Source organism: Pseudonaja textilis, chromosome 1 (genome assembly GCF_049901715.1).
Source record: "Pseudonaja textilis isolate UNSWEBS1 chromosome 1, rPseTex1.2, whole genome shotgun sequence".
Taxonomy (NCBI): Eukaryota; Metazoa; Chordata; class Lepidosauria; order Squamata; family Elapidae; genus Pseudonaja; species Pseudonaja textilis.
Window position 1 is genome coordinate 51,554,399 of NC_141990.1, and position 25,242 is coordinate 51,579,640.

The 25,242-nt window shown below is 34.8% G+C and overlaps 1 protein-coding gene across 3 annotated transcripts in view; it reads right to left on the bottom strand.

Moving 5' to 3' along the window:
- Nucleotides 1-583: 583 nt before the first annotated feature.
- WDR26 (WD repeat domain 26) overlaps nt 584-25,242 on the bottom strand; it is a 40,314-nt gene continuing 15,655 nt past the window's right edge. The window contains exons 4-14 of one of the 3 annotated variants that reach the window (XM_087934122.1): nt 24,830-24,966; nt 23,345-23,442; nt 22,631-22,787; nt 18,497-18,635; nt 16,414-16,554; nt 14,287-14,406; nt 13,018-13,163; nt 12,612-12,690; nt 9,879-10,008; nt 7,071-7,256; nt 584-2,962 (exon numbers count right to left, since the gene is read on the bottom strand). In XM_087934122.1, coding sequence (XP_087790248.1) covers nt 2,931-2,962; nt 7,071-7,256; nt 9,879-10,008; nt 12,612-12,690; nt 13,018-13,163; nt 14,287-14,406; nt 16,414-16,554; nt 18,497-18,635; nt 22,631-22,787; nt 23,345-23,442; nt 24,830-24,966 — 1,365 coding nt within the window. In that variant the 3' untranslated portion in view covers nt 584-2,930. Of the gene's footprint in view, nt 2,963-3,835; nt 4,822-7,070; nt 7,257-7,556; nt 8,858-9,878; nt 10,009-12,611; nt 12,691-13,017; nt 13,164-14,286; nt 14,407-16,413; nt 16,555-18,496; nt 18,636-22,630; nt 22,788-23,344; nt 23,443-24,829; nt 24,967-25,242 lie in introns of those variants that run through there. The other 2 variants (XM_026695687.2, XM_087934132.1) reach the window with 2 other exon arrangements.

Genomic DNA, 25,242 nt, shown 5'->3' on the forward strand with positions numbered 1-25,242 from the left:
AACTGTTGCAGCTCACTTCTAACATTCAGGTCACACACAGCCGCTACAGTACTTTGTGAAGTGCTTTTTCAAATACCTCTTTTTAATATTTTTTCAAGACCGTGTGTGTGTGTGTGTGTGTGTGTGTGTGTGTGTGTGTGTGTGTGTGTGTGTGTTCATAGTTTGCCTGTATTATAATGGCAGTAAGCCACATCCAAATTGAAGTTGTGCAGTATATCTGCAATCCCATTTGCTGTTGGACACTTGGTACTATAAACAGTTCAATACAGGTGCAATCTTCTAAGCTGAAGGCAACACCTAAAGCCACTGGTTCAGTAAACAGCCTGATGTTGCTTGCCCTTAAGACAGCTGTTGTGTAGCTTTTGAAGCCTAAGATTTATGGCGATGGCTTTGTGCTCCAAGTGAGTAACTTGGCTAAAACCTGAACAGTATAGGTTCCATTTTCACAAGAAATCTTGCTGAATAGTCACAGATTAAGAAGTTGCATGATCATATGTGAATACGTCTTAGAAAGGAAAGGAATTTCTATTCCTTTCTAGAATAAAATAGAAGTCAAAGCTTATAAAGCTAAGAACTAATCAAATCCAGTTATTTATTTTGTTTATTGAACTGGAAAGAGGGAATACAAATATTTGTCAAGTGCTGTGCACCAACATGGAAAAGTTTCATTAAAAAAACTCCAATAGACAATCAGGAATTAATGTAGCTTGAATTGAACGATTTAAGATATGTTTAAGATATATACTACATATTTATAAAATAAAAAATTAATATGCCCCATAAATTAGTAAAATCAGTGAAAATAAATACGGAGCCCCAAAATTCATGTTTTAATGTCAGAAAAGAAATTTAAACTACTTAATATAATTCAAGAGGAAAATAACAAAATCCAGAAAATTTAATAACGCAATCCTTTGAAACATTTAATATCAGTCCATAGCAAATAGTCATTACATACCAAAAGCTCTAAGTGTTAACTAGTTCCACCACAACTCCATATAAATCTTGACAATTTAGAAATTTGAGAACAGTAAAAGTTCTTTTCTTGATCTCTACAGCTTGGTTTGTAAATACACATACACTTTGAGAATGTTTCTTCCTCTCACATTTTTGGAGCCAATAGCTTTTTCCATCTGTGCCAGTAAGTGTTAAGAATCAAATCTAGTACACTTATTTTTTACAATGAAACACTTTAAAATGGGGCACACTGTACTTCAAATTTATAAAAATATATTTGTATTAACCAAATTTTAATGTTAGAGGACAAGACAAATACACACAACATGACTTAAAATTATTCAGTAAAACATGACATGTACCTAGTTGGTTCCATGACTGATTCTGTTTTACACACACATTCATACCATACACACTTTGCTGAATTCTTCTATATGAAGTCAGCAAATAGCAAACAGGTTTCTAGTTTGTGTTCCAGCAACAAGAGCAGCTATTGCAGACAACACTGCACATATCAATTAAGTCCTCCCTATTCAAATGTTTCCAAAATTATCTGTCATACGAGTGGTTTGTTGTATGGCAGCTGAAAATGGATGCAAGCCAATGCAAGATATAGATATATATATACAGATATATCTACATATATGGAGTATTAACGATACATGGTTAGTAATTTATCTGAAATGCATCAATCCGAGGCAACTTGTGTGCTTTGGGGTACAGATAAGGGGCACCAAATCTTACTGAAAATTGGTTCATTTTCCCTTTCTGCCCCAAATTATAAATTAAGACATTCTTCTGCTGTTAAAAAGGTTACTAACTCTCCTTTCCCTAATATATCTATTGCCAGCATAAAATTAGTATGAGAAATAATTTTAAGCTATTTTAAAAGGTTGGGAGATTTTTGTAGTTAACATGGCACTAAACATCTAGCATTATTTAAATGTCATTCAACAATACCAATTTGGAAGTCAGAATGAAATTATTAGGGGAAAAATGGGTAATTTTCCACCTGTGACTCCATATTAACTTTTTCTTGTGGGTTCCCCCTCATTTCAAAACTGAGGAAAGCTAGCTACACATTTACAAGGCTATTTACGGGTTACATAAAAATTAAATTCCTTTTTCTCTTTTGTGCTATTTTTAAAGTGACTTACCTGATAAAGATGAGAAGCATTGTGGCAAGATAATTTATGGTTGGTGTGCCTAGTTTGGAATTGATGGTCAAAATGCTAACATGTTTTCATAGATCATCTCTGTTGTATGAACAATTAATGATTGCTCTAGAATTTAAGCTGAGATTGAGAAATAGCTACTGTATGCAAATGAGAATATTGCAGATACGCCTCTTCCATATCTTTTTACAATGGTGAATTTAGTTTTTAGTTTATATGGAAAGTGACAATGCTTTCCAATCCACATGCCAGAAAACACTGGTGTACTTTGTCCACCCACAAAAAGTCCTGGCAGTGTTAACACTGTGAGACAACTGGACAAATTAAGTCTCACAATGTAGTCATAGGAAGTTGAGCCTGGCAACAGAAGTTAATTCTACATCTGGAGCTGTTACTTAAGAACTGCATAGCTTATATTATGCAGTGACGTTTAGAAGTGGAACTTTCAAAATATAACTCTTAATCAGTTCCATTCTGAAATGCTTTTATATGTATTTTTTGAATTGGAAGAAAGCTCATAAGTAATATGCTCACTTCAGTGCTTTTAATTTAATTTCCCCTTAGTATTATATTTCAAAGAAGGGTAAACTATAGGTTCAAACGTGTTCATTAAAGTCTATGCATAAAATTTTACTTGCAAGCACCAGATTGCTTTGAAAATAACCTGAAGAAATTAAATTATGCAAACTCTTAAAAATTCAGTCACTTTTGATTTTTGCTCTAATGTCCTAAAATAGTTTTGAGTTAATAAGCAATTTTAGTGCCAGTACCATGTTGGTTATAGAGATGTAAAGCATTTCAAGATGCTGAATGGGAGTATCTGCAAGTATCTGTAATAAATAAGAATTACACAAGCTCAAAAATAACTATTAAGCAATTTCAAATAAAAGAACATAATGTCAAATGAACAGAATATATATATGAATTGACTATAGCAAACATAAAGGAACATTACTCCATAAAATGACTTGAAATAAAATGAGCCACATATAGTTAAATCTATTAGAAAACATAAAAGGAAAGCACTGTTACTTTTTAAAAAGACTTCTGTAACCCTTGTCTTCTAAAACATTTTTTGTCATTTGAGTTATAAAAACTAAGTTACTACATTAAGTAATTGGAGTACCAGCTTTCCTAATTTGATAGTGTTTAAAGAAATTTTGTGAGACATAACTAATTAAATCAAATGCTATGAAGATAAGCATGTGCTAAATCTTGAGTTAAGAAATACACTGAAGTTCACTGACTGATTGCTTATCACAGAATCTGAATATTAAAGACCATGCTTAAGTTCAAGCAATGTACGTTCTCTTCCAAATATGGGACTTTCCTCAAAATTAAAGAGCTTTCCATTTATTTTAGCTTGATTGGGCTTGATTTTTTCCATATGAATTGTTATTTCATTGTTACACAGAGGTATGTCCTTCCATCTTTTAATTTAGAACAGGTCAAATACCAGGCCTTTTTTTGGGGGGGGGGAGGTGGGGTTGCATGTAAAAACTAAAGATAGCAACCCATTCCTAACATCAAACTATTAACAAGCATCCCCTGAGAAAACAATTATGGGGTGAACATTATATGGAACACTTGTATAATGTACATATTTAAATTCACAAAGTCAATCTACTAATTTTGGAAAATGATCCTAAAATATCCCATTCCCATTTTAGTTTTTATGTTTCAAATAAGAATCACTGCACAAGTTTTAGCCAATCTGGAATTTTCATTTTATTAACTTCAGAAATTACATTGTAATAGTTTTGTTGGTGATTCTGAAAGCTTTCAAATTATGATGTTGGTAAACAAAGGTTTTTTTTAATAATACTTCATATAATTTGTGTAAAACTCCTGCTAGCCAAATGGTCTTACACAACACTCAGAAGGAGCACCAATTATACTGCATTTAACTTGTAGATGACACTTTTTAAGCTGGTTTATTTTCCAAACGTATACAAATCAAAGTCATTTTAATGCTATAAATAATTTATTCTTAAAAAAATTTGTGCTGTTCACCCATTTATAGGGTTACAAGCTACGTGAAAAGTACAAAACCTTTTGTCAAGTGTGATACTGAGAGTGCTTTTCATGTCATTCACTAGTTTTACATCTGGATTTGGATATACTGCGCAACGGGCAAGGCTAGAATCCATGAACCAAGCTGCAAAGATCTCAAGCTAAATAAGGCAGACTCAGAGAAACAAGAGAAGGAAATACTTTCCTATCCAACATGTACTCTTCAGACTAAAGCACTCTTTCTATCAAACTTTCTAAACTGTTAAATAAAAGGTTTTCCAAACAAGCATTTAAACTTCATTACACAGAAGAGCAACAAGAACAGTAGTCTGCCTGACAAAATGGCAGAAGGGGAAAATGTATATACGGAGTTCAATGGTTAGCCTGAATGTAGCACAGTTCTTCACAACCGATGGGGGGTTACTTCAACATGGTGTCCAACAACGTTCTAACGACGTGCTTCATCTCAACTGTTTACTATGAAGCAAGGTGGTAAAATGTTTGGCCCCAGTCGGGCTTAAAAAATGGTTCATTTTCATGATGAGCATGTCTGTCCAGCTATCAATCATGTTTGTTTGCACCAAATCCCAAGCCATTTAAAATACGACTAAATTTAAGTTAAACAGAAGTCGTCTGCTCCGAATTCACCATCAACTATCCATGCTACTGCATTCCTCTAAGGGGAAGAGATAAAATGTAAACAAAAATATATTAAGAACGTCCATATTGTCTTGTATATTTCAGTCATGATATATGCACATTTTATTCACACAAAAAGAGAATTAATCACTGGAAATTCACTGTAAACTAACTGAACAGCAACATTAAGTATTGCATTCTTTGTGGCTACCCAGCAAGAGCTTTTATAAGTTTCTTGTGCAAAACAATACTTCACTGTTTGGAAATTATGTGGATTATGATAATGTTCAAAATAATATAAAATTTATGATACAAATGCCAATACAGAAAAAAAGAGAAAGCTTTAATTACTCATTACAAAGGTTGGCTCAGCCTCTGCCAAACTTTTCTAAGTGACACTGTCAAGGCTTCTTTTTAATTCAGCTCAATAAAGGACAAGGAAGGATGCAGAAGCAGTGCCAGTGGAGCAATGAAGCCTAAGAGATTGGCCTCTGGCCAAGAACTGAAAGCCCATTTAAATTTCAACTCAAACAGCTGGAAACGCTAACCTTAAACAAGTTTTCATCCAGTTTGAGGACCCCTGCAATATAAACTATCACTGTTCTATCCACAAACAGCCAGTATCTACTTCTCTGCACCACACGTGTACCAGTACTTCATCAACAATAGAGTACAACCAGTCTAGCAGCTGTTAAAAATATACTTCTTTTCCTGAACTTTTACCATTTTTAAAAGGAGCTTGCAATTCTTTAAAATGTGGTCTTACACATGATTGCTTAAGCTACTGGATTTCACTGACTCCTATTTCTAATGCAGCTTCCTAAGCCTTTGCTACCTTCATAATATAGTAGTGGCAAAATCCAAACCTAGTCCTAACCTTAGTAGTTTATACTGACTTAACACCAAGGAGACAAGACTCAAATCTCCACAGCACTTAATCTGACTTGGAAATCTTTATGTTCTTGTAAACTATCCAGTGTCACTTGGGTAAAATGGGGGCAGAGAAATTTAATAAATAACATTTAAGCTGTGACATTTTCATCTAGTTTGATGTGGCAGGTAAATCCGATGATTGCTAACCCCCAATGTTGAAGGATCATACAGTAAAAGTAGCAAGATTTCTTTCTACTTTAATTATACAGAACACGTCCCAGGAAGTTTGTTTAAAAAGGTCTTTATCAATTTAGAACACCCCAAATTGTGGCTCAATGTTAACCACAACTAGGTTTGGACCGAATGAGTAATGCGTAATCTAAAATCTTTGTGTGATTTGTCTATCACAACAACCCAGAACAATCAATCATATTCCATGTTCAACATTTCCTTGATGTCTGAGATCATCCGGCAATGATATGTGAAAGCTACAGAGAAAAATAAAAAGTAATGAATTCTGCAAAGTAAGAGAAATGTGCTTTAGCATTTTTTTAAAAGTGCTTCTGCTTCGACAAATGTAGTCAGTCTCCAAAGTTTAGTAAATACATAAATATATGAGATTGTAGCCTTGCCTGTCACTACATAAAGTGCATCATTGCAAAAGGTATTGAATATAGTCATTGCTTAGTGATATGAATTGCAATATTAAATGATTTAGTCAAATATTGCTATACATGGTCTCTGTAAATCTAAATCCATCTGGCTCTTGCAGTGGTTACATCCATTCCTCCAAGAAGGAACAAGGGGAAAAAAGATAAGTATTAAAGTCCTGAATATCCAATGTAAGTCCCAACCATTCAGCCAGAGAATGTTTCCTCAAAGGCATGAGAAGGCTGAGAAAAACGTAATTAGGTTTGTGAGACTGTGCTTTACTTCAATATCCATTAGAATCACTTAGTATCAGCCCTCTACATAGTAATGTTCATTCATTGTTTAGGTATGGATGAGATGTAAGCCATGTAGGTACAAACTCTGAATGGACTGAAGAAATCCAAATTGTATGATTCTTCTTTGTCTGGGTAATGGACTTAACCTACCATTTTATTCCTCCTTTCCAGGCCTTACATTTTATGATACTAGCAAAATGCTTTGCTGGAGGCATATTAATCAAGTTTGAGTGGCCATTTATTTTTTGGGTTGGTAGTGGTATTGTAAGAGTGAATTCTATAGTGGCCAGAAGGTTGGACTAGAAGATACCTAAGGCTATTCAAACCTTTCACTGTATGATTAAATTATGCATACACCATGAACATTGCAAATCACAGTATTTAAATGCAATAAGGAAAATTAAACATAAAATAATTGAATCTTAAAATCTTTCCCTCTCATAAAATTAGTTTTGTTTTTTTTTACCTTCAATATCCTGGCTGTCTACAAAAGGTGATGGTCCCCATATTCTAACAGTGCCATCATCAGAGGCGCTGGCCATCATGGATGGAATTTGTGGATTCCAGCTCACGCAGTTGACTGTACGTGTGTGCCCCGTCAGTTCCGCAATTGGCAGCTCACTACGTTTGTGCCAAATATATACTTTATGATCTAAGACAGATAGGTTTGAAAAAACATGAGATCCTAAAATTTAAAATATACTCTGTAATCAACATGACAATTCATGTTTACATTTTAAAAATTCCATGCATATCCCAAAACAAACGCTTAATGCTACATCCAGCAGTTTCAAGAAAGCCTTTAAAATTCCATGTTTTAAACTAACAGCATGTACTGCTTTTCTTTACAAAATGCAGATATTTGTAGAAAATTAAATATAAAGGAAGGATTTATATAATCTAATTAGGAATCTGTTTATATGCTAATTTGTATTAATAATAAATTTACATACAAGATTGAAATTGAAAAATTGAAAAGCTCTGGATTCTAATTCCTATATTTTTTAATTTGACCATTTTAATGACAGGTAGGGGGATTTCCCCAGAAAACCTTCTGCCTTTTGAATAAAGGACTTCATTTGTGATTGGAAAATAAAATGTTTTTAAACATGAAACTTTATGACTATAGTGAGCCATCCTACACTAAATTAACTGTGCGATACCCTATTCATGGTACTGTTGCATGAAAAAGATAGTGGGGAAACCAGGCAATGCCAGCCCACATGCAGAATAAGAGGAAGTTACATTCAGATAGCTCATGTTTGCCTTTAAGTATAATGCCCAATAAAAACACTTTTTGTCAGTATACTTTAGCCAATAAGCAATCCATTTCACAGTTTGTTCATGATACAGCCAAGTTGTAATTTATAGCTATAACTGTGTTGGTGCGTTCCATTACATTCACATAAAACATTTACTAAGCTGAACATATGAATGGAAAATTCTATGCCACTGCTAATCCTGAGACACAAGTCGAATGATCATAGCAAGGGTAGATGAAATCTCAAATAAGCAAGTGTCTACACTGAAAGAACCACATATCAAAGTAGTTGCCAGAAATTATATTTTTTGCTAAGTACTAGAATAACTTTGTGGCTTTACTTAAATATCTGATTAAATAAGCACCATAAGAAAAACTTTTAAGATGTACAAAAGTGTTAAAATCATTTGCTTTAACAATAAATTCAAATAATAAAGGATCCGAAGCATTTTAGTCTCTTCCCAGGTTACAACTCCTTCTACTTACATGCCACATTATTTAACAGAAATACTTACTAGCTAAATCAGCTCATATAAGATTTTTAAAAATAAGTGCCACAACATTTAAATTACATCAAACACCCTTGTTTATATTTACTCTCCCAATTTTAATCTGATTAAAAAATTTGATTACACATTATCTCACAACTTCAAGGATTGTTATTCATCTTAAGGCAACAACACTCAGTACTTACTCCCACGAGAGTTTTTTTTATGGTACCTTAATGCTTCTTTACATAATTAGACGTGAACTTTACTCCCAGGGCAGACCATTTGATGTTTGGGGCTGGTAGGTGAAATGCCTACCTAGCTGAAAACATACCTTTACATTTAAGAGGTTATGACATTTAAATCTGTTACTTTTTTTGTACATAGAGACTTTCACAGCAGCCATATTTGCAACAATTCAGTGCAAAGAGGCAACAGCCTCAGGCAGTCCGAATCTAAATAAGGTGCCATCAGCTTCAACTACAGCTGGGTAGTTTTTAGACACTGAAAATGAAAAAAATAAAAAGCTGTTCTAAGTTGACCTGGATAAGTTAATTGGCATATTCATGTCAAACAAACAGTAGGCTGTAGCTAAGTGATTTGTCCATGCTGCCCTAAGTGGTGTATGAATTATTCGATACACCAAAAAGTCAATAGGCGGACAGTTATTTCTGGGCCAGAGACTGTTTGGAAGGGGAAGGGAGTTAAAAATGCATGCATATAAGGACTGACAAATATTTACAATGACAAGATATTAATATGCGGTCCAATAAAGAGGTGCTATTCTCAGTTAAGCATTTCACCCATTAAGATACTATTTTTGTTGACTCAATCTATGACTCCACTCCTGCTCAGACCAAAACCCCATCTTCCTGAAGTTTTGGGAGTACAGGAGTATTGTTGCCCACTCTGCATTACAATTATATTAGCAATACAGAGCAAGAACCCGAGAGTGGATCAGCACCCTGAATGCCAAGAACATCTGATAAACTGGCTTCTCACACAATTGACAAGGGAACCTGCTAAAAGACAACAATGATTGTTTCAAGCTCATGATGGAAGATACTGAATACAGAAGATCCTGCTGCAGTACAGGAGACCATACTTCTCTTACCACAATTGATTATAATCGAAATGACAGATGAATTGACATACTCTACACCTACCTTCAGAAAACATATCTATTGCAAATAAAAGTTAATACCTCAGAGAACTATTAGAGCAACAGTACTAAATACTATACAAATCATATCAAAATTACAGCCATTACTATCAAAAAGATAGAACCCATTTCACTTGTGGATCCCACTGTTCTCCGAAGTAGAATCCTTTTTTTCAATGAGTATTTATCACCACTTACGGAAATGTAAGGGGCACCTACTCTGCTTATTAAAACTCAGAGAGTGAGAAGACTATAATATTTACTAATGCAGAGAGTTTATGATTGAATGAGAGAGAGAAAGAAAGAGAGAAGATAGAGAAACAGAGACAGAGGGAGAGAGATATTTTTTTAAAAAAAAATTACCTTCACTGCCACTAGCGATGAAGTCTTCGTTATGGCCTCCAAAACATGAATGAATTGTGTAAAACCCTTGCGTAACACCTTGGTACTTTCTCACTAAAACTCTGTCTTGCAAATCCCATAAATGAACTCCCTAAGGACAAAAAGCATGATAGAAACAGTTTACTGTAAGAAACAGTTTCCTCTCCATTATTTGGCTTCACTATTTAATAAAATAATTTAATCTGAATAAGATTCAATGCATCAGTATAAAATTTTAAAAAGGACTATTTTTGTTCACAAGCAAAAAGCATATGAGCATTTGTCTTTTATCCAGCAGAACTTTTCTTCTTACTTCTCCCCAAAGAACCCATTTATATTTCCTGAATGCTTCTATCTGGAAACTTTCAGGAAAGAGAAATAAGTGGTGCAGGGGCTGCAGTATGAAAACAAAATCACCAGTAAAATGTGAGCAGATGCTGGTTCCCACTTACACCAGCTGCTATAAAATTTTCTCCAATTCTCCCCACTCACTATACCATGTATCACATCTTAAGGCTTCTAATAGATGTTTTTGCATGTGGGAAGGTGAAGTAGAATGTAGGAAACCATCAACAGTTTCACAACATCACACCAAATCATAAAAGCTTTACCAGCTTTCAGTAAGATTTCCTTCTTGCTCTAAGAGATGTCAGGGACTGAACAAGGGATCTTTCTCAAGAAAAATACATATTCTATTGCTCTGGTCTTTTCCTAAATTATAGAGGGCACAAAAGATATCGCATGAATTGCCTTTTACTTGATGTTTGGATATAAACTTTGCAAAGTCCTCTTGCATTTGCCAACCACTTTATCTTTTCAAGGTTAAGCAAGTTCCATTGCCTTTTACAATTTTTTTAAATAATTTAACTACTTGAATATAGTTAACTTGTTTTGGGAAAACTGCTAAAGTCTGACTTTTTAAGAGAGCCCTAAGAGAAGACCACATAATATAAACTAGAACATCCACCAAGGATTGTAATTGGAAGTTTTGTCTTCATCATTTTAGACACTATTTTCATATTTTAACACTAACCGTAGGAATAGAATGTAAACTGCTTACATTCCTCTTGGACTGGAACGGTATACAGGAAGGCCTTGACCTAGGACGTGACATCTAGGGGAAAACAGCTTTGTGCCATCGTCTAGAACAGGGATTCCTAATCCCCAGGCCACAGCTGGTTCAAAACTGGGCCACACAAGCAGCGGGTGAGTACGCACAGTTCCACTTGCATAAGCAATTGGCACGGAACCCTCCCCCTCCGCCAGTCCACAAAGCTGGAAAGGTTGAGGACTGCTGATCTAGAACTGTGGAGATTTTCCAAACATAAGTGAGTGATCGGTGATGGGGTGGGGAGAAGGCAGAAGCAGTTGGGGGACTCCAAGGGGTGGGAAGAAGCGCATGGGATATCTCAGTGGGTGGAGCTTTTGGTCACCAGAGGCAGTGGTCTTGTCCTTGCACTAGCCTCCCATGGTCTTCCCTATTCCTGAGGTACCTCATGCGCTCTTAATGACCCACACATTTGATTCACAAACGCATTGGGAAGAAGCAGCATGGGGCTCATTCATTTAACGTGATTCAATTAACATTACAACTGTAATGGGCAGCTGCCATTACATTTGTAACTCAAGATTGTAGCTATTGTACTAACTTAAGAACTAACAATTGTGGCAAGAAAGGTCATAAAATGGGGCAAAACAAACATCTTATAGAGCAATAGAAATTTTGGCCTCAACTGTAGTCCTAAGTCGAAGATCACTTGTATGCCATTTCATTTCAAAACAGCATACATTCCAATCCCAATGGATAACAATATAACAATATTATAGCAATGCAATATAACAATGGTCTAGTTCAGGGCTCCCCAAACTTGGAAACTCTAAGACTTGTAGACTTCAATTCTCCAGCCAACATAAGAGTTGAAGTCCACAAGTCTTAAAGTTGCCAAGTTTGGAGACCTCTGATCTAGTGATTAAGGCACTAGGCTAGAAACCAGGAGGTTGAATTCTAATCCTGCCTCAACCTAACTCATTCTCTCTCAGTCAAATCCACCTCACAGGATTGTTGTGAGGAAAACAGGATGAGGGAGGATTATATATGTTCACTGCCTTGAGTTATTTATAAAAATAATAGAGGCAGGATAAAAATCTAATAAAATAAAAATAACTATCATAAATAAAAATATAACATAGTAACAATAAATATAAATCAATCTTATCATACAAAGGCAAATAAGCAAAAACAACAAATTTAGGGAGTTAAAGATGAAAATGAGAATTATACATCTGTTCTCATTCCTACTCTTTTTAGTTTTTTTTAAATTGCACTGCAAAAAAAATTATCAGTTTGAAACTGAATTTTGATATGGCAGTCACCAGACATACAGTGATTCCAAATACGTTCCTCTGAATTAGAAGAAAAAGAATCAATGTAGGTTCATACATAATTATCCACAGTAATTTAATGAAGAGGGTTTTTTTTTTCATTCAGCTTTCCAGAAAGGAACGCTGGCTATATGCGCTATTGTGTTGGCCACTATCCGAAATAAAAAAAATTCTGACCTCTTTCTCACCCTGACAAGAAAGAATCATAGCTAGAGTTCTATTGACAAGACAGGAGGTAGAGCATATATGCCACAAGCAAGTTGTTTTTTTTTGTGCAACCTGTAAATATTTCTCAAAAGAATCTGCCCATTTAAAACAACAATATCCCCGTACCTGAGTTGCGACATTTAACAAAGCTAGCCGGCCATTTTTTGAAATAGTAAAAGACATAATTGGATGATCTTCTTGTACTCTGAAAATATAAACAATTGTATTAGAATTATGATTCAAAATTATCAATAGTACAAAAATGTAAACATTGTTTCAATATTCTTTATTACAGGGGTCTTACAATGAGCCCAATTATGACTGCACTAGTAGTTCACCCTTCAAGGTTTATTTATTATTTATTTACTTCTCACATTTACATTATTTATATAGGATTTTTTTTTAAAGCCCAATTTAGAATTAATATATGATCCAGAAGTCATGTGGAATATTATTTTCATTAGCTCAGTTTAAATGCTTAGCCAACCATAGGATTAATTTATCTAGTGCAATAGAAAAACAATGTAGTTACATATTTCTGTCTGTAAGGTCCTCAAAGTTATAGCCCCGAATTCGCTGGTGTGTGTCCGATGCCAGCACAGTCTTCCCATCAGTCAAACACCACAGGCACTGCACTCTTACTCCTTCCCAGGAGTCTAAGAGATTACCATCTAAATCCTAGACAGGGAATAGATAAAGCAAAATTCTTATTTAAAAAAGCTACCAAAAACATGAAACCTATTATTTTATCTCCATTATGAAATGGTGGGGGGCTGTATTGTAAAAACAGATTCTATGGGTATCACCCAAAATTTAAAAAGCAGATTTTGTTCTGTGAAATTTACTTTGTTGCCTCCATGGTTCACAATCTTGAGGCATGTGCGTCTATGTGCGGATGCATGCGTGTGAGGAATGGTGTCATTCTAACATATACTGTTTTGTTTCAGGAATACAACTTTTGGTTTGCTTAGAAAATGTAGAAAGGAATGCAGGATGTAGATGGTTTATCTTGTATTCAAAGGGGGGGGGTGTTTGGACCTACCAATTTTGTTTATATACATGTGAATATTTACCAGCTAAAGATGGTAATAATAATGACTAGAGTCCTTATTACACATACTGATTATATGCCAACATAAGCTTTAGTACATGAACATGTATGTCATGTTGAATATATTATTTGACTGGCATCATGGAATTCCTTTTTTGTAAGAACAGCAACATACACAATTTCATATATATTTCAGGTAATAAGTCCATCAATGCTAATACGGATATATATATATATATATATATATATATATATATATATATATATATATATATATGTGTGTGTGTGTGTGTGTGTGTGTGTGTGTGTGTGTGTGTGTGTGTGTGTGTATATGTATGTATGTATGTATGTATGTATGTATGTATGTATATATATATATAGGCACAACACAAACATATTAGCACAAGGGCCCCTATATCAGGGATGGATGCATTTTGGTATAGTAAAAGACTCACTTCTTTATAGCAGGAATGGGCAATCTGTGTAGATAGATAACCTGAACTCCCCAAATGTACCCTTTTTGTTTATACAAAATAGGTGTTGAGCCTTTTCTAGCTTTAACAAATCTGTTTTCCAGTGGGAACCCCCGCCCACAGCATTCATGGAAAGCCCCCCCAAACAGAATGAAAATTCTATTTCCACCCACTCCAGTGGCTTCAACAAGCACACCCCATGTGGTTCTTTGTAAACAATTAAATATGAATAACAATTTAGCCAATGGCCGCAAAAAGGTTGTCCACTCCAACTTACACACTGGTAAAATTGCCCACGCTGCCCTCCTGTTACAAAACGTTTTCCATCTGGATTCCAGGCCACACTGGTTAAGCTATCCTCATGGGATTGACTCATCTTTGTCCTTAGCTCCCCCGTCTGCAGATGAAGTTAGATAGTTAAGGTTCTTTGAAATTGTAGTATACATGGGCATCAGTCTAGTTGAAACAAACACCATGTCCAATTAATGTTTACAAAACTGGTGATAAAATCCAAAAGTGATTTCAACTATATGATAAAGTAGCTATTTAGTACCTAGCATAAATCAAACTTCCTTAATGTCTTCAGGCAATTTTAATTTCAGTACACCTGGGAAGGGGCAAGGAAGGCTGTGAGATTCATTCATTCACACACTCACACACTCTCATTCTAAAGTAATAACATGGATCACTGTAAAAAATAATCCAGCTTCTAATAACTAGGCTATGTAAGCCTGTAAGCCTTTGATTATCATATCAGAACTCAGAATTACGCTAATTAACAAATATAGTGCTAATATAATCTACCACCAATGTGGTAGGCTTATTTCAGCTCATTCCCAAAATTATAGGAGCAGTTCCCAATTTAATAAAGTTCTAAACCAAAATACTATTACAAAGAACATTTTACAAAGTTATCTTAGTAATTTGCAATAACCAACTGAAAGTTATTACAGTACATAACCCAGACTATTCTTACTTTAAGTTCATCTTTAATCAAGAGGACCAATTTAAAAATGCTACAAAACTGTTTTGGCTATTGCTGGTACATGCAAGTCTAGCAATTTATGTTCTAGGAAAATACAATTCTTGTCTAGAAGAAAGGAGACATCAATTTCAAATCTTCCCACCATTAGTATCTCACTCAGTCTGAATTTATCTTCATTTATTCTCAACCTATTACTTTAAACTGGAATATAAATATCAAGTATGTCCAGCACACTACAATTAACTCACATCTATGAATAAAATATATTCTAAAGTAATGTTTTCCAACAAGCGCCTCCCCAACAGTAGAATGTGTGTGGCCAATTCTTCTGCATGTTGGATGGAAGAAAGTAGCTACTACTTTCTCTCATGGCCTTAATGTGAAAGCCAAGAAAATAAATGGCTTACCCCATGGCTTCCAATAAACAAAACACTAAAAATATTCCAAATGTTGCTCCATTCTAAGTTTTGTCAAATGTCAACATTTGGAATTTTCCATATGGAACTATCTAACGTCCAGAACAGCCAATGATTTCCTCCAAAAGTATCAAATAACCTGAGTATGGTCATATATCTATGCTATTTACTCTTACCATACTAGACAAAACAGTATCAACAGTAGAGACCTTTAAGTTTCTAGGTTCTATCATGTCTCAAGACTTAAAATGGACACCTAACATCAAAAATGTCATCAAAAAAACCACAACAAATAATGTTCTTTCTCAGAAAGCTTAAATTGCCCAAGGAGCTGCTGATTCAGTTCTACAGAGGAATTATTGAGTCTGTCATCTGCACCTCTATAACTGTCTGGTTTGGCTCTGCAATCAAACAAGAGAGACACAGACTTCAACAGATAATTAGAATTGCAGAAAAAACAATTGCTACCAACCTGCCTTCCACTAAAGACCTGTATACTGCAAGGGTCAAAAAGAGGGCTGTGAAAATATCTACAGACCCTTCACATCCTGGACATAAATTGTTTCATGTTTTACTCTAAAAATGACATTATAGAGCATTGCACACTAGAACAACTAGACACAAGGACAGTGTTTCCCCGTATGCCACCACTTCTAAACAACTAATTCCCACAACACTTGCAAAATATTTACTAAGACTGTATTATTATTATTATTCTCATCCTTCCTATTTATTACCTATCTCCTTTTACTTATGACTATAATCTTGTTGCCTATATCTTTATGATTATATTGTTTATTTAGTTTCCTAGTATGATTTTGATTGTTTATTTAGTATCCTATGGCTATCACTTTGTTGTATCTTATGATCTTGATGAATGTTTTTTTATGTACACTGAGAGCTTATGCACCAAAGACAAATTCCTTGTGTGTCCAATCACACTTGGCCAATAAAGAATTCTATTTAATAAGGCATGCTAACACTCCACATTTATCATTCTTACTTGTACATTCCAGAGCCAAAGCTCAGAGCAGTCATCTGGGCCACAAGCAACCAGGTAGTTGTCGTCAGGACTCCAAGCGATATAGGAGACACCATATGCATGGCCTTCCAAAGTCTTGAGCAGTTTTAGTTGATGTGTATCCTTTAAAAGCAGAAAATATAAAATTCCAGTAATTTAATTGGTTGGCAAGCCTTTTATATAGTTTAAGTAGCTAACCTAAAAGAGTAATTTATTCTCACAATCCTAGAAACAGGGGTGAGTTTCTACCGGTTCTGTCCACCTTTGTAGAACCGGTAGCTCTGAAGAGCAGCAGACATAGAACCGGTTCTATGTCTGCTGATGTTTTTGCCCACCCGCCCACCTGGGCTCTTACCTGATTTTTATTTCCTGATTTTTCAACTTCAGCCACCAAACAAGGCACAGCTGCAGTTAAAAAAGCAGGAAAAAAGGGCTGTGTCAAAGGCTGCTTCTCTGCACGCAGCCTGCTGATGATGATTTACAGGTGCGAGGCTCACAGCGTGCAGGGAAGCACATCATAAATCACCAAACCTTGTAAATCCCGAACCGGTAGTTAACCCTGTTGTATCCCACCCTTGCCTACAAACTATTTAGCAAAGCAACATATTAGGAACCAGAATTCTGAATTTTTGTTTTTAATATTCACTTATCAAAAAAAAAAGAGTTGACACACACTAATTTTTCCTATCTAGATGAATAGATGTTTGGAAAGGCTACACAAGGTAACCATAACACTCTTAAAAAATATCAGTGGCTTTTCTTGATACTAACTCATGCAAAGCAAAATATTCTCAACAAGATTAAAATAGTACTATGATGGAAAAGAAGCATTAAAGAAAATAAACCAAACACAAACAAACACTCTGCTGTAACAAAAAGGGAAAATTCTATTTATGTCTAATCTGCATAAGTACAATAGAAAAAGTAATAGTTTGAGAAACATGTTTAATACATTTTGCTTTCTCTGGGGTCCCACTTGTACATACACGAATATGTAATTTGGTATCATTTTCCTTACTAAATAAATAATAAGTATGTTTGACTCATTTGGTTAACTGGTTCTCTTTATCTAGTTTCAGGACTTGTGTGGAAAACAGTAAACATTTAGGTTCATATTAATGCAGAAATGTTGAAAATTCAAAAGCATTCACAAACTTTTAAGCACCACTGTATATTTAAATTTCAAGCTTTTTTAATTTTAAAATGTTAAATTTCTTCATATATTATTAATGGAGCATATTTACTGTAACTATACTAAATGAACATGCACACATAAAATGAAAAGGAGTAAACACAGCTTTGAAATATTGACAAAAGAACTAGAGGAAAATAAGACAAACAGAAGATTACCTTATTTTCTACAACACATAAATCCAATGTAAGCCTAACAAATACTTTTCAGGACATTTTAAACTGCTACGGATTGCACATGTTAATTGTCTATTCTAATGAATTTAGTCAACAGAAATTGGGGTGCATTTTTTTGCAAATTACAATATTGGAATCATTTTTTAGTATAGAACTGAAGTTATTATATTTGGATATACCTGGCTACCACAAGTCCTTATTTCAATAATTTAGTGGGAATAATATTATTGCAACTATTAAATAATTGGAAGGCTACTGCAAAGTATCTAGTGAAAAATTGGAAAACAACTATTTTTCTCCTATGTTTTTTGGCTTCTGAAATGGCCACCAAATCATAAAGAATGCTCATATTCTTGTTTTATACAAGAAACCAAGACAGAATATTGCAGTTATTCAAATTTTTGGCTTCTGAAATGGCCACCAAATCATAAAGAATGCTCATATTCTTGTTTTATACAAGAAACCGAGACAGAATATTGCAGTTATTCAAATTGTAGCTAGTTTGCATACCTTTTATTGGACTTTATTTTCCATATAAAAGAACAAATAAATTAAACAAGTGATATAAGACTTAAGCCAAAAATGCATGCAAACAGAACTATACCAAGGTATTTACAAATGACATACTAAATAGAAATCAAACTGAGGAAAAAAGCATTTAATTTTATGGAAACAGTTTGCCATGTAGAATACTTACAGGGTCAACCTGCCATATAATAACAGTTGTATCCTTGGATCCTGTTGCTAGTTTAGTGCCATCATTGGAAAATTTACAGAACCATACTTCATTACAGTGCTCTGTAAGTATCTGCTGAGTATAACATGGAAAATGTTTCCTAAAAAACAAACATGTAGAAAAAGTATCAGTTTTATGTGAACAATAGAATCCAAAAGTTTGTGAACTTTTAGAACAATCCATCATCTTGTACCCTGACCTACAGTTTCTTATTCATCAATAAAGAGTTTAATTAAACAATGCATAAGAAAGCATAGAGTATCATGTCTCCACTGAACATATTGAACCAACTTCATCTTCTTGAAAAAAAAGTATGCAATGCATCAGATTTAATAATTGATGGCATTTCCTGACTTCCGGTTTGAGCTCCTTTGGTGATGGACCGAAATCCGCGATCGTGCACGGTTTTGATCCATGCTTGCTGCCGGAGCACCCAGTGCCGGCTGGTTTCGGGGCTAAGCCACCCCGTAGAGGTGAAGAGGGGGGAGACTGCCAGCAGGGTCGAGGAGAGCCACATCTCTCCTCCCCAGCTGGCCCAACTCCCTTTCCCAAAGGCAGTTGCAGCAGTGGTCAGAAATGGCCACCTCAAAGAAGAACTCAACCGGAAAAGAAAGTGCAGGAGGAAGATAAGAAGAGAAAGTTTTGGCTGACCGGCTTAAACCGCAAAAGCAACAACGTAAGGTACCCTGGAATTTAAAATATAAAAATAACATTGTTCCCAAAGAAGATTTTGAAAAGGAGAGAGGAGAGGGAAAGGATTTGGGTTTTTTTTTTCTTCCTCCCTTCCTTATACTGACAACTAAGAGACTTAATTAAGAGATTGAGAAAAATCCACACTGACATTAATGGGCATTTAAGCTGAAAATAAAATGTCAAAGGGATAATAAAGCTTTTTGGATATTTAAAAACTTTTAAAAGCAGGAAGGGAGAGAAAAAGAATAAAAGGGCAGGATCTGGAAAAATGGAGGAGACTGCCTGGAACTAAAAGGAATTTACAGTGAAATCTTAAGAAGATTCCTAAAAGATACACTTCAACTGAAACTTTGTAACAAAATAATAGAACCCCAGGAAGAGAAAGTGGAAAAAAGAAGCAAGAAGAAACAGCTTTGGATTATTTGGTGATTTATGGATTTTGGGCTATTGCATTTAAATGACTAAAATCAATCGGGTGGTTGTTTACTGAATAAATGAAAGTGAATGAGAGAATGAAATTAGGAAAGGATGGGAACATTTTAATTATTATTAATGATTTATAAAAATAGAAGTGAAGAGAAATATGAAAAAAAAAAGAATTATGGAAAGTTTATAAGTGTTCACAAGGAAGTATGATATTCAATTGAAAAGAAAAAGATGTTAAGATTTTAATGAATATTAATGATAGAATTGATTTGGAATGGAATGAGTGTTTTATTTACATATATATAATTTTTTTTAAGAATATAGCGTGTACTTTAAGAATGTACCAAGCAGAATTCAATTGGAAGTTATGTATTATATTGATTGCTATAATTTTAAAGGTATAAATTGAAGTTCAAATAAGAGTTGAATGGATAAAATTAAAAGATATAAAGATGTCATACTCAAATTAGTAACTACAGGGGAAAATTTGTTTAATGAGAAAAGATAATATGAAATTGAAACAGGACAGACAAAAAGTACAAATATAATTATTTGAATTGAGATATGAGATAATTAAAAAAAAAATTGAGAAAATCAAGGGAGGGGAAAAACTACGTAGAAAATGTTAAATAGTAATAAGACATGGAATAGAATACAAAGATGAACATGAAATTGAGTTTGTGTCTGTATGAAGAAGTGATAACCCTTGATCAGGCTATTCTCAAAGAAAGATGTTTTATTTGTTTTTGTTTTTTTGTGAAAACCCAAATAAAATTTATATTAAAAAAAATAATTGATGGCATTTCCTTTAGCAATAATGACTTCAGCCCAATGCTTCTTGTACCAACTAATCAATCTTGAACATCATTTTGGAAATATATTTTGGTGTTTTTAAAATGTTTTTTATTGTTTTGTTTTTATAGTTTTGGAATTGTAAGACACCTAGAATTATGGATTGAGATGGAGCAGCTATAGAAACTATACATAAATATATAATTATATTGCTCAGTCCTTATTTACATTTTAAGCTATCTTGCATAAACTGCCCACTTAAGGTAAGGCCAGAATAATTTTGTGAGTGTGTGTGTTTGTGTGCGTTTAATGGGGAAACTTTCAAAATCACATCTGATAATCTCGCTGATTAGAAGTTTTGTTGTATCCTGCCCAGTCGCATTGTTCAAGTTAGATGGCCCTATAAATCTAATCAATCAATAACAATCGGACTCCACTGATCCATTTAAGAGAGCTGATTATATTAGTGTTTTACATGTTTTTCCCATAATAGTGAATATCAGTTCAATGTGTACAATGGAGATATGAGACCATACATTATTTTATCCTATATCTGTTTAATTAACAGATGTAGACTTAGATGAAGATTTAATTATACTCCAGGCCAAATACTTCAGGATTGCAGATAGTACTAAAGGTTCACAAATATGCTTTCACCACTATAAATATCCATATTAGCATCAGGCAAATGATTACTATTGCATGCACAATAGAAAAAACACACATTATAAATGTTTCTTATCAAATGTCCTGTTTTCCTATCTCCTATCTTATTTTTTTTCCTACTTGCCATACTATCTCTTTATGCAGAGATAGATATGGGGAATGCCAAATATGACCAGGATCCAAGGGCCATGAAACTGTAGTTGTTTCAAAGACAGCCTCTCAGGATGCAAGATAAATTAGTTTAAAAATATAATCAACTTTCAAAATCGGTTGTTGAAAATGCATGAGTATGTTATTATAAACCTTCCTATCCTCACCTCAAGTCATGACTCTTAACATGAGCTCTGAATCAACATCCTGAAAATATGAAAACAAGTATGACCTCGATTTGGAGCAGTAGGATTGTCCAATGCATTTGAAAGAACACTTTGCAAACCATGTTGCATGAGTAAAACACTCCTCTTTGAAGCAGCTGCATGCTCCAGACACTAAAACAACAACTTTGTGGCCCTTCTCAGATTATCTGTGCATGTCTGTCAATGCAACTGCTGAGACTGCAAAATAAAGTAATTAGGCATGCAGATATGACCAGAGAAAGATCTGAGGTTTTGGTGTGTTGCCTACACTTTGCAGAGTGGTCTTTCAAATGTTTTGCATTTCTCTATTGACCAGACTCAACCCTCACTGCAAAACTAGCCTCACAGATTTATTTTTATGATTTTTCAGATTTATAGAAAGAATTCTTAAATATATTTTGAAAATTGAGAATTTCTGAAATAAAGCCTTGTCCTCCAAGCTTCATTTCTAACTTACCACTTTAAAGTCTGATAGAGGAATCTATTCTTGCAATCCTGCATACAGCAAGGCTGCCTGGATCTTCCTGAGTTCAATAGGATTTAACATAATGCATATTAAATGTGTGAAGAACTGCCATTCATGTTACCATTCTCCTTTTTAAAAAATTGAAATCTTTTTCTGAAGTTTTTGTCATATTGTTTGATGGAAGTCAGCTCCATTAAGTGAAACTCACTTCTAACTTAGTATTACAGGAGACCATTATTAGCTCTAAGTGAAAATCACAACTTTCTGCAATAGGCAGAATTCAGACATTCTTAATATTTCAGATAAATGTGGTTAACAAATATCTTATGGTCAGTGAATCAGGATATCAAACCTATGTAATTCTACAACTTTATTATTGTGCTTGCAAGCTGAACCTAAGTACATTTGTAAAAATGCAATATTCTTCAAGAAGTAAACTGTGTCGGTAAAATGTTTTCCCTCCATTTACTACATACTCAAACAAAAATATACAATGTTTAATTTTTAAACTGAATATAAATTAAAACACTAAATTTTTATATTCTTGTTAGCCACCCTGAATACTTACTTGCGTAGAACCAAAAATAAATCAACCATCACAAGTTAATTACTTTTAATTGTTTAAAATTAAAAGTAATTTTATTGCATTAAAAGGTATTACCATTGCTCTTAAAATTAAAAAAAAAAATCTCTCACCTATTGCAAACATGGTCTATGAGTAGTGATACAGATTCTAGATTGTTATCAAGTTTAGTATTGTGATAGAGGCACCGGTCCCGTTGTAGCTCTACAGCCTGACGTAGCAGATTCTGCAGACGCCTTGGTGGGAGCATCACTGATGGGGGTAGGTAAGCTTAAATAAATAAAAAAGCAATTTCAGTATAATCAATTCATTTTTTAAAAAAATGAATTTGTGAAGTACATTTTCCACATACATGTTTACCTTATTTAAGCCAAAAACGGCTAGATAACAAATTAAACATTATCATTCTGTGAGTAAGATTCTCTTCACATAATGGCATTTTCTTCTTCACTGCACCCTTTAGTCTCTAATACATCCCAATCTGCCCAAGAATCTCCCAACTCTCCAAAACAGATATACTACTATACTACTCTCATCTCACATATATATTTTGAGAGATTTTAAGGAGTGGCTATCCTAATTCTCTTCCTCCGATCCAGTTCTAGACTGCATTGCCTCTTGTCTTGTTCCTCTCCCCGCTTGGAATATGCTCCCTCCTTCTGGGGAAACTATCACTTCATTGTAGTCTATCACACCACCACCCCCTTCACGGGTACAAATCATCTCATGAATTTGTACTTTCAGATCAACATTTGTCTGTTCAGAATGAAATATGCTGGAAATCTAGACAGGGATACATGTGTCCTTTTGAAACTATTTTTTCTTACTTTGGAGCTTGTCCAAAAGTTTAGATCTAGAAGTTGTTCCTTTTCCTTCCCATTCTGCTTTAGTACGCAAGTCTTCTGGATGACTACACATCAGATATCTGTTTATTGAACAGAAACACAAGGATTAAGCATTCTGGAACTATATACTGAATTGATATTAATCAATGCTGAGGGTACAGCTTCTATTTCGTCAGAAACAAGAGACTGATTTACTTAAGGAGCTGTTTAACACAGGCCTGAATCTTAATCATGCTTTAATATATGAGGAAAAAGTTTAATGTGCAATGTTTAAATACATTTATCATCTAAGTAGTTTAAAGTAGTATAAAAAAACCTAAAAAACTGAAAAGGGAATTCAAGTATGTAATCAATGTGAATGATTGAAACAAGTACTTCCTGGTCCAGAGAGGGGCATAACTGGTGCACAACATGAAGCTGAGCAAAGCCTACCCACCCACTTCAGCCACAACTGCCACCTACACATCAAGCAAGAATCATGAATCCCGGAGGACCCCAAGATTGTTCACAGTGTAACCTCATCCAAGATCAAACATGATAAACCCCTGAATATTGAGGAGCCCCCTACCCATAGCCATTCTGTTTTTCCAAGGTTGTGAAAGTCTGTTCTTCCCCATCCAGCCTTATAGTCTCTACGCACCGCAAAAGAACACCCACAGCATTACTTAATTCACCTGGGATGAAGATATATAATTGAGTACTATCAACATACTGATGATACCTCATTCTGTCATGAGAGTTGATCTCTCCCAGTGGTTTCAAGTACATGGAAATGGAAAGAGCACAGAGTCCTGCAGAATCCCACAAAAAAGAAGCTGTGGGAAGTCTGGACCTCTCGCTCTCAATCAATACACCTGGTACTGGCCTCAAAAGGAGATGAACAAGCACAAAATTGTGCCCCTCCACTTCCAACTTCCTAAGTTGGACCAAGGATATCATGGTTTATGGTATCAAAATCTGTCAAGAATAACAAGGATGGATGCACAACCCCCATGCCAGAAATCAACCAAAACTTTAACCAAAGTTGTTTCAGTTCCATATCCCGGCCTGAAACTCAATTGCAAGAGATTCAGGTAATCAAGGATTCTCTGCATTTGCAAGGCTACCAACTTTCTGGGATAAAAATTGTCCAGAATGGTAGAGTCCACTGATGGCTTCTTGCGAAGAAGGTACATCAGTACCTCTTTAAAAGAAGCTGGAAACACCACCTCCATCAAGGATGAATTCACCATCACTTGAAAACTGTGACCTCCCAAGCTGTTTCGGCCAGCCAAGAGGGACATGTATCTAATTCACTAGGGGCACTACAGTCCAAAAGTCTCTGCCCCTTTTCTTGGGTCCAACGGGATCAAATTGTTCCCCGACAAGCTCACTCCCTAGCATCTCCATAGGCTTGCCCTATGCTTGGCATCCAGCTATAAAGGTCTAAATTCAAGTATGCATAAATTTTCAGTCTAAAACACTTACCCGCTAAGGATGTGAATGCGCTCAGTGTTGTACTTCAGCGGTGTCAACTCACCACGCAGAACTTGAAGTGCCTCCAAAACTTTACCATCCTCCAGATATTCTAGATATTTTTGTTGCAGCAGCAAAAACTTCATCTTCTGACATGACAGAAAGCAGCAGATCAGGTGGGGAGAAAAGGCTGACTGAAATTTCAGAAAACATTTGAAGCTAAACAAGATATATACACCTTTTTACTTGCCCTTTAGAATTGAAATAGGTACACTTTCATAACAAATGGGTGGTTTGAAAAGCCTCAATACTGAAAAGATGCACTGATTTACATTTGTTAGAGGTCAAATTAAAGAGTGATAGGAGCCTGAATTATCTTTGTCCAATTTCTAAGTATCCATGACCGATAATATTTAAATATTGCA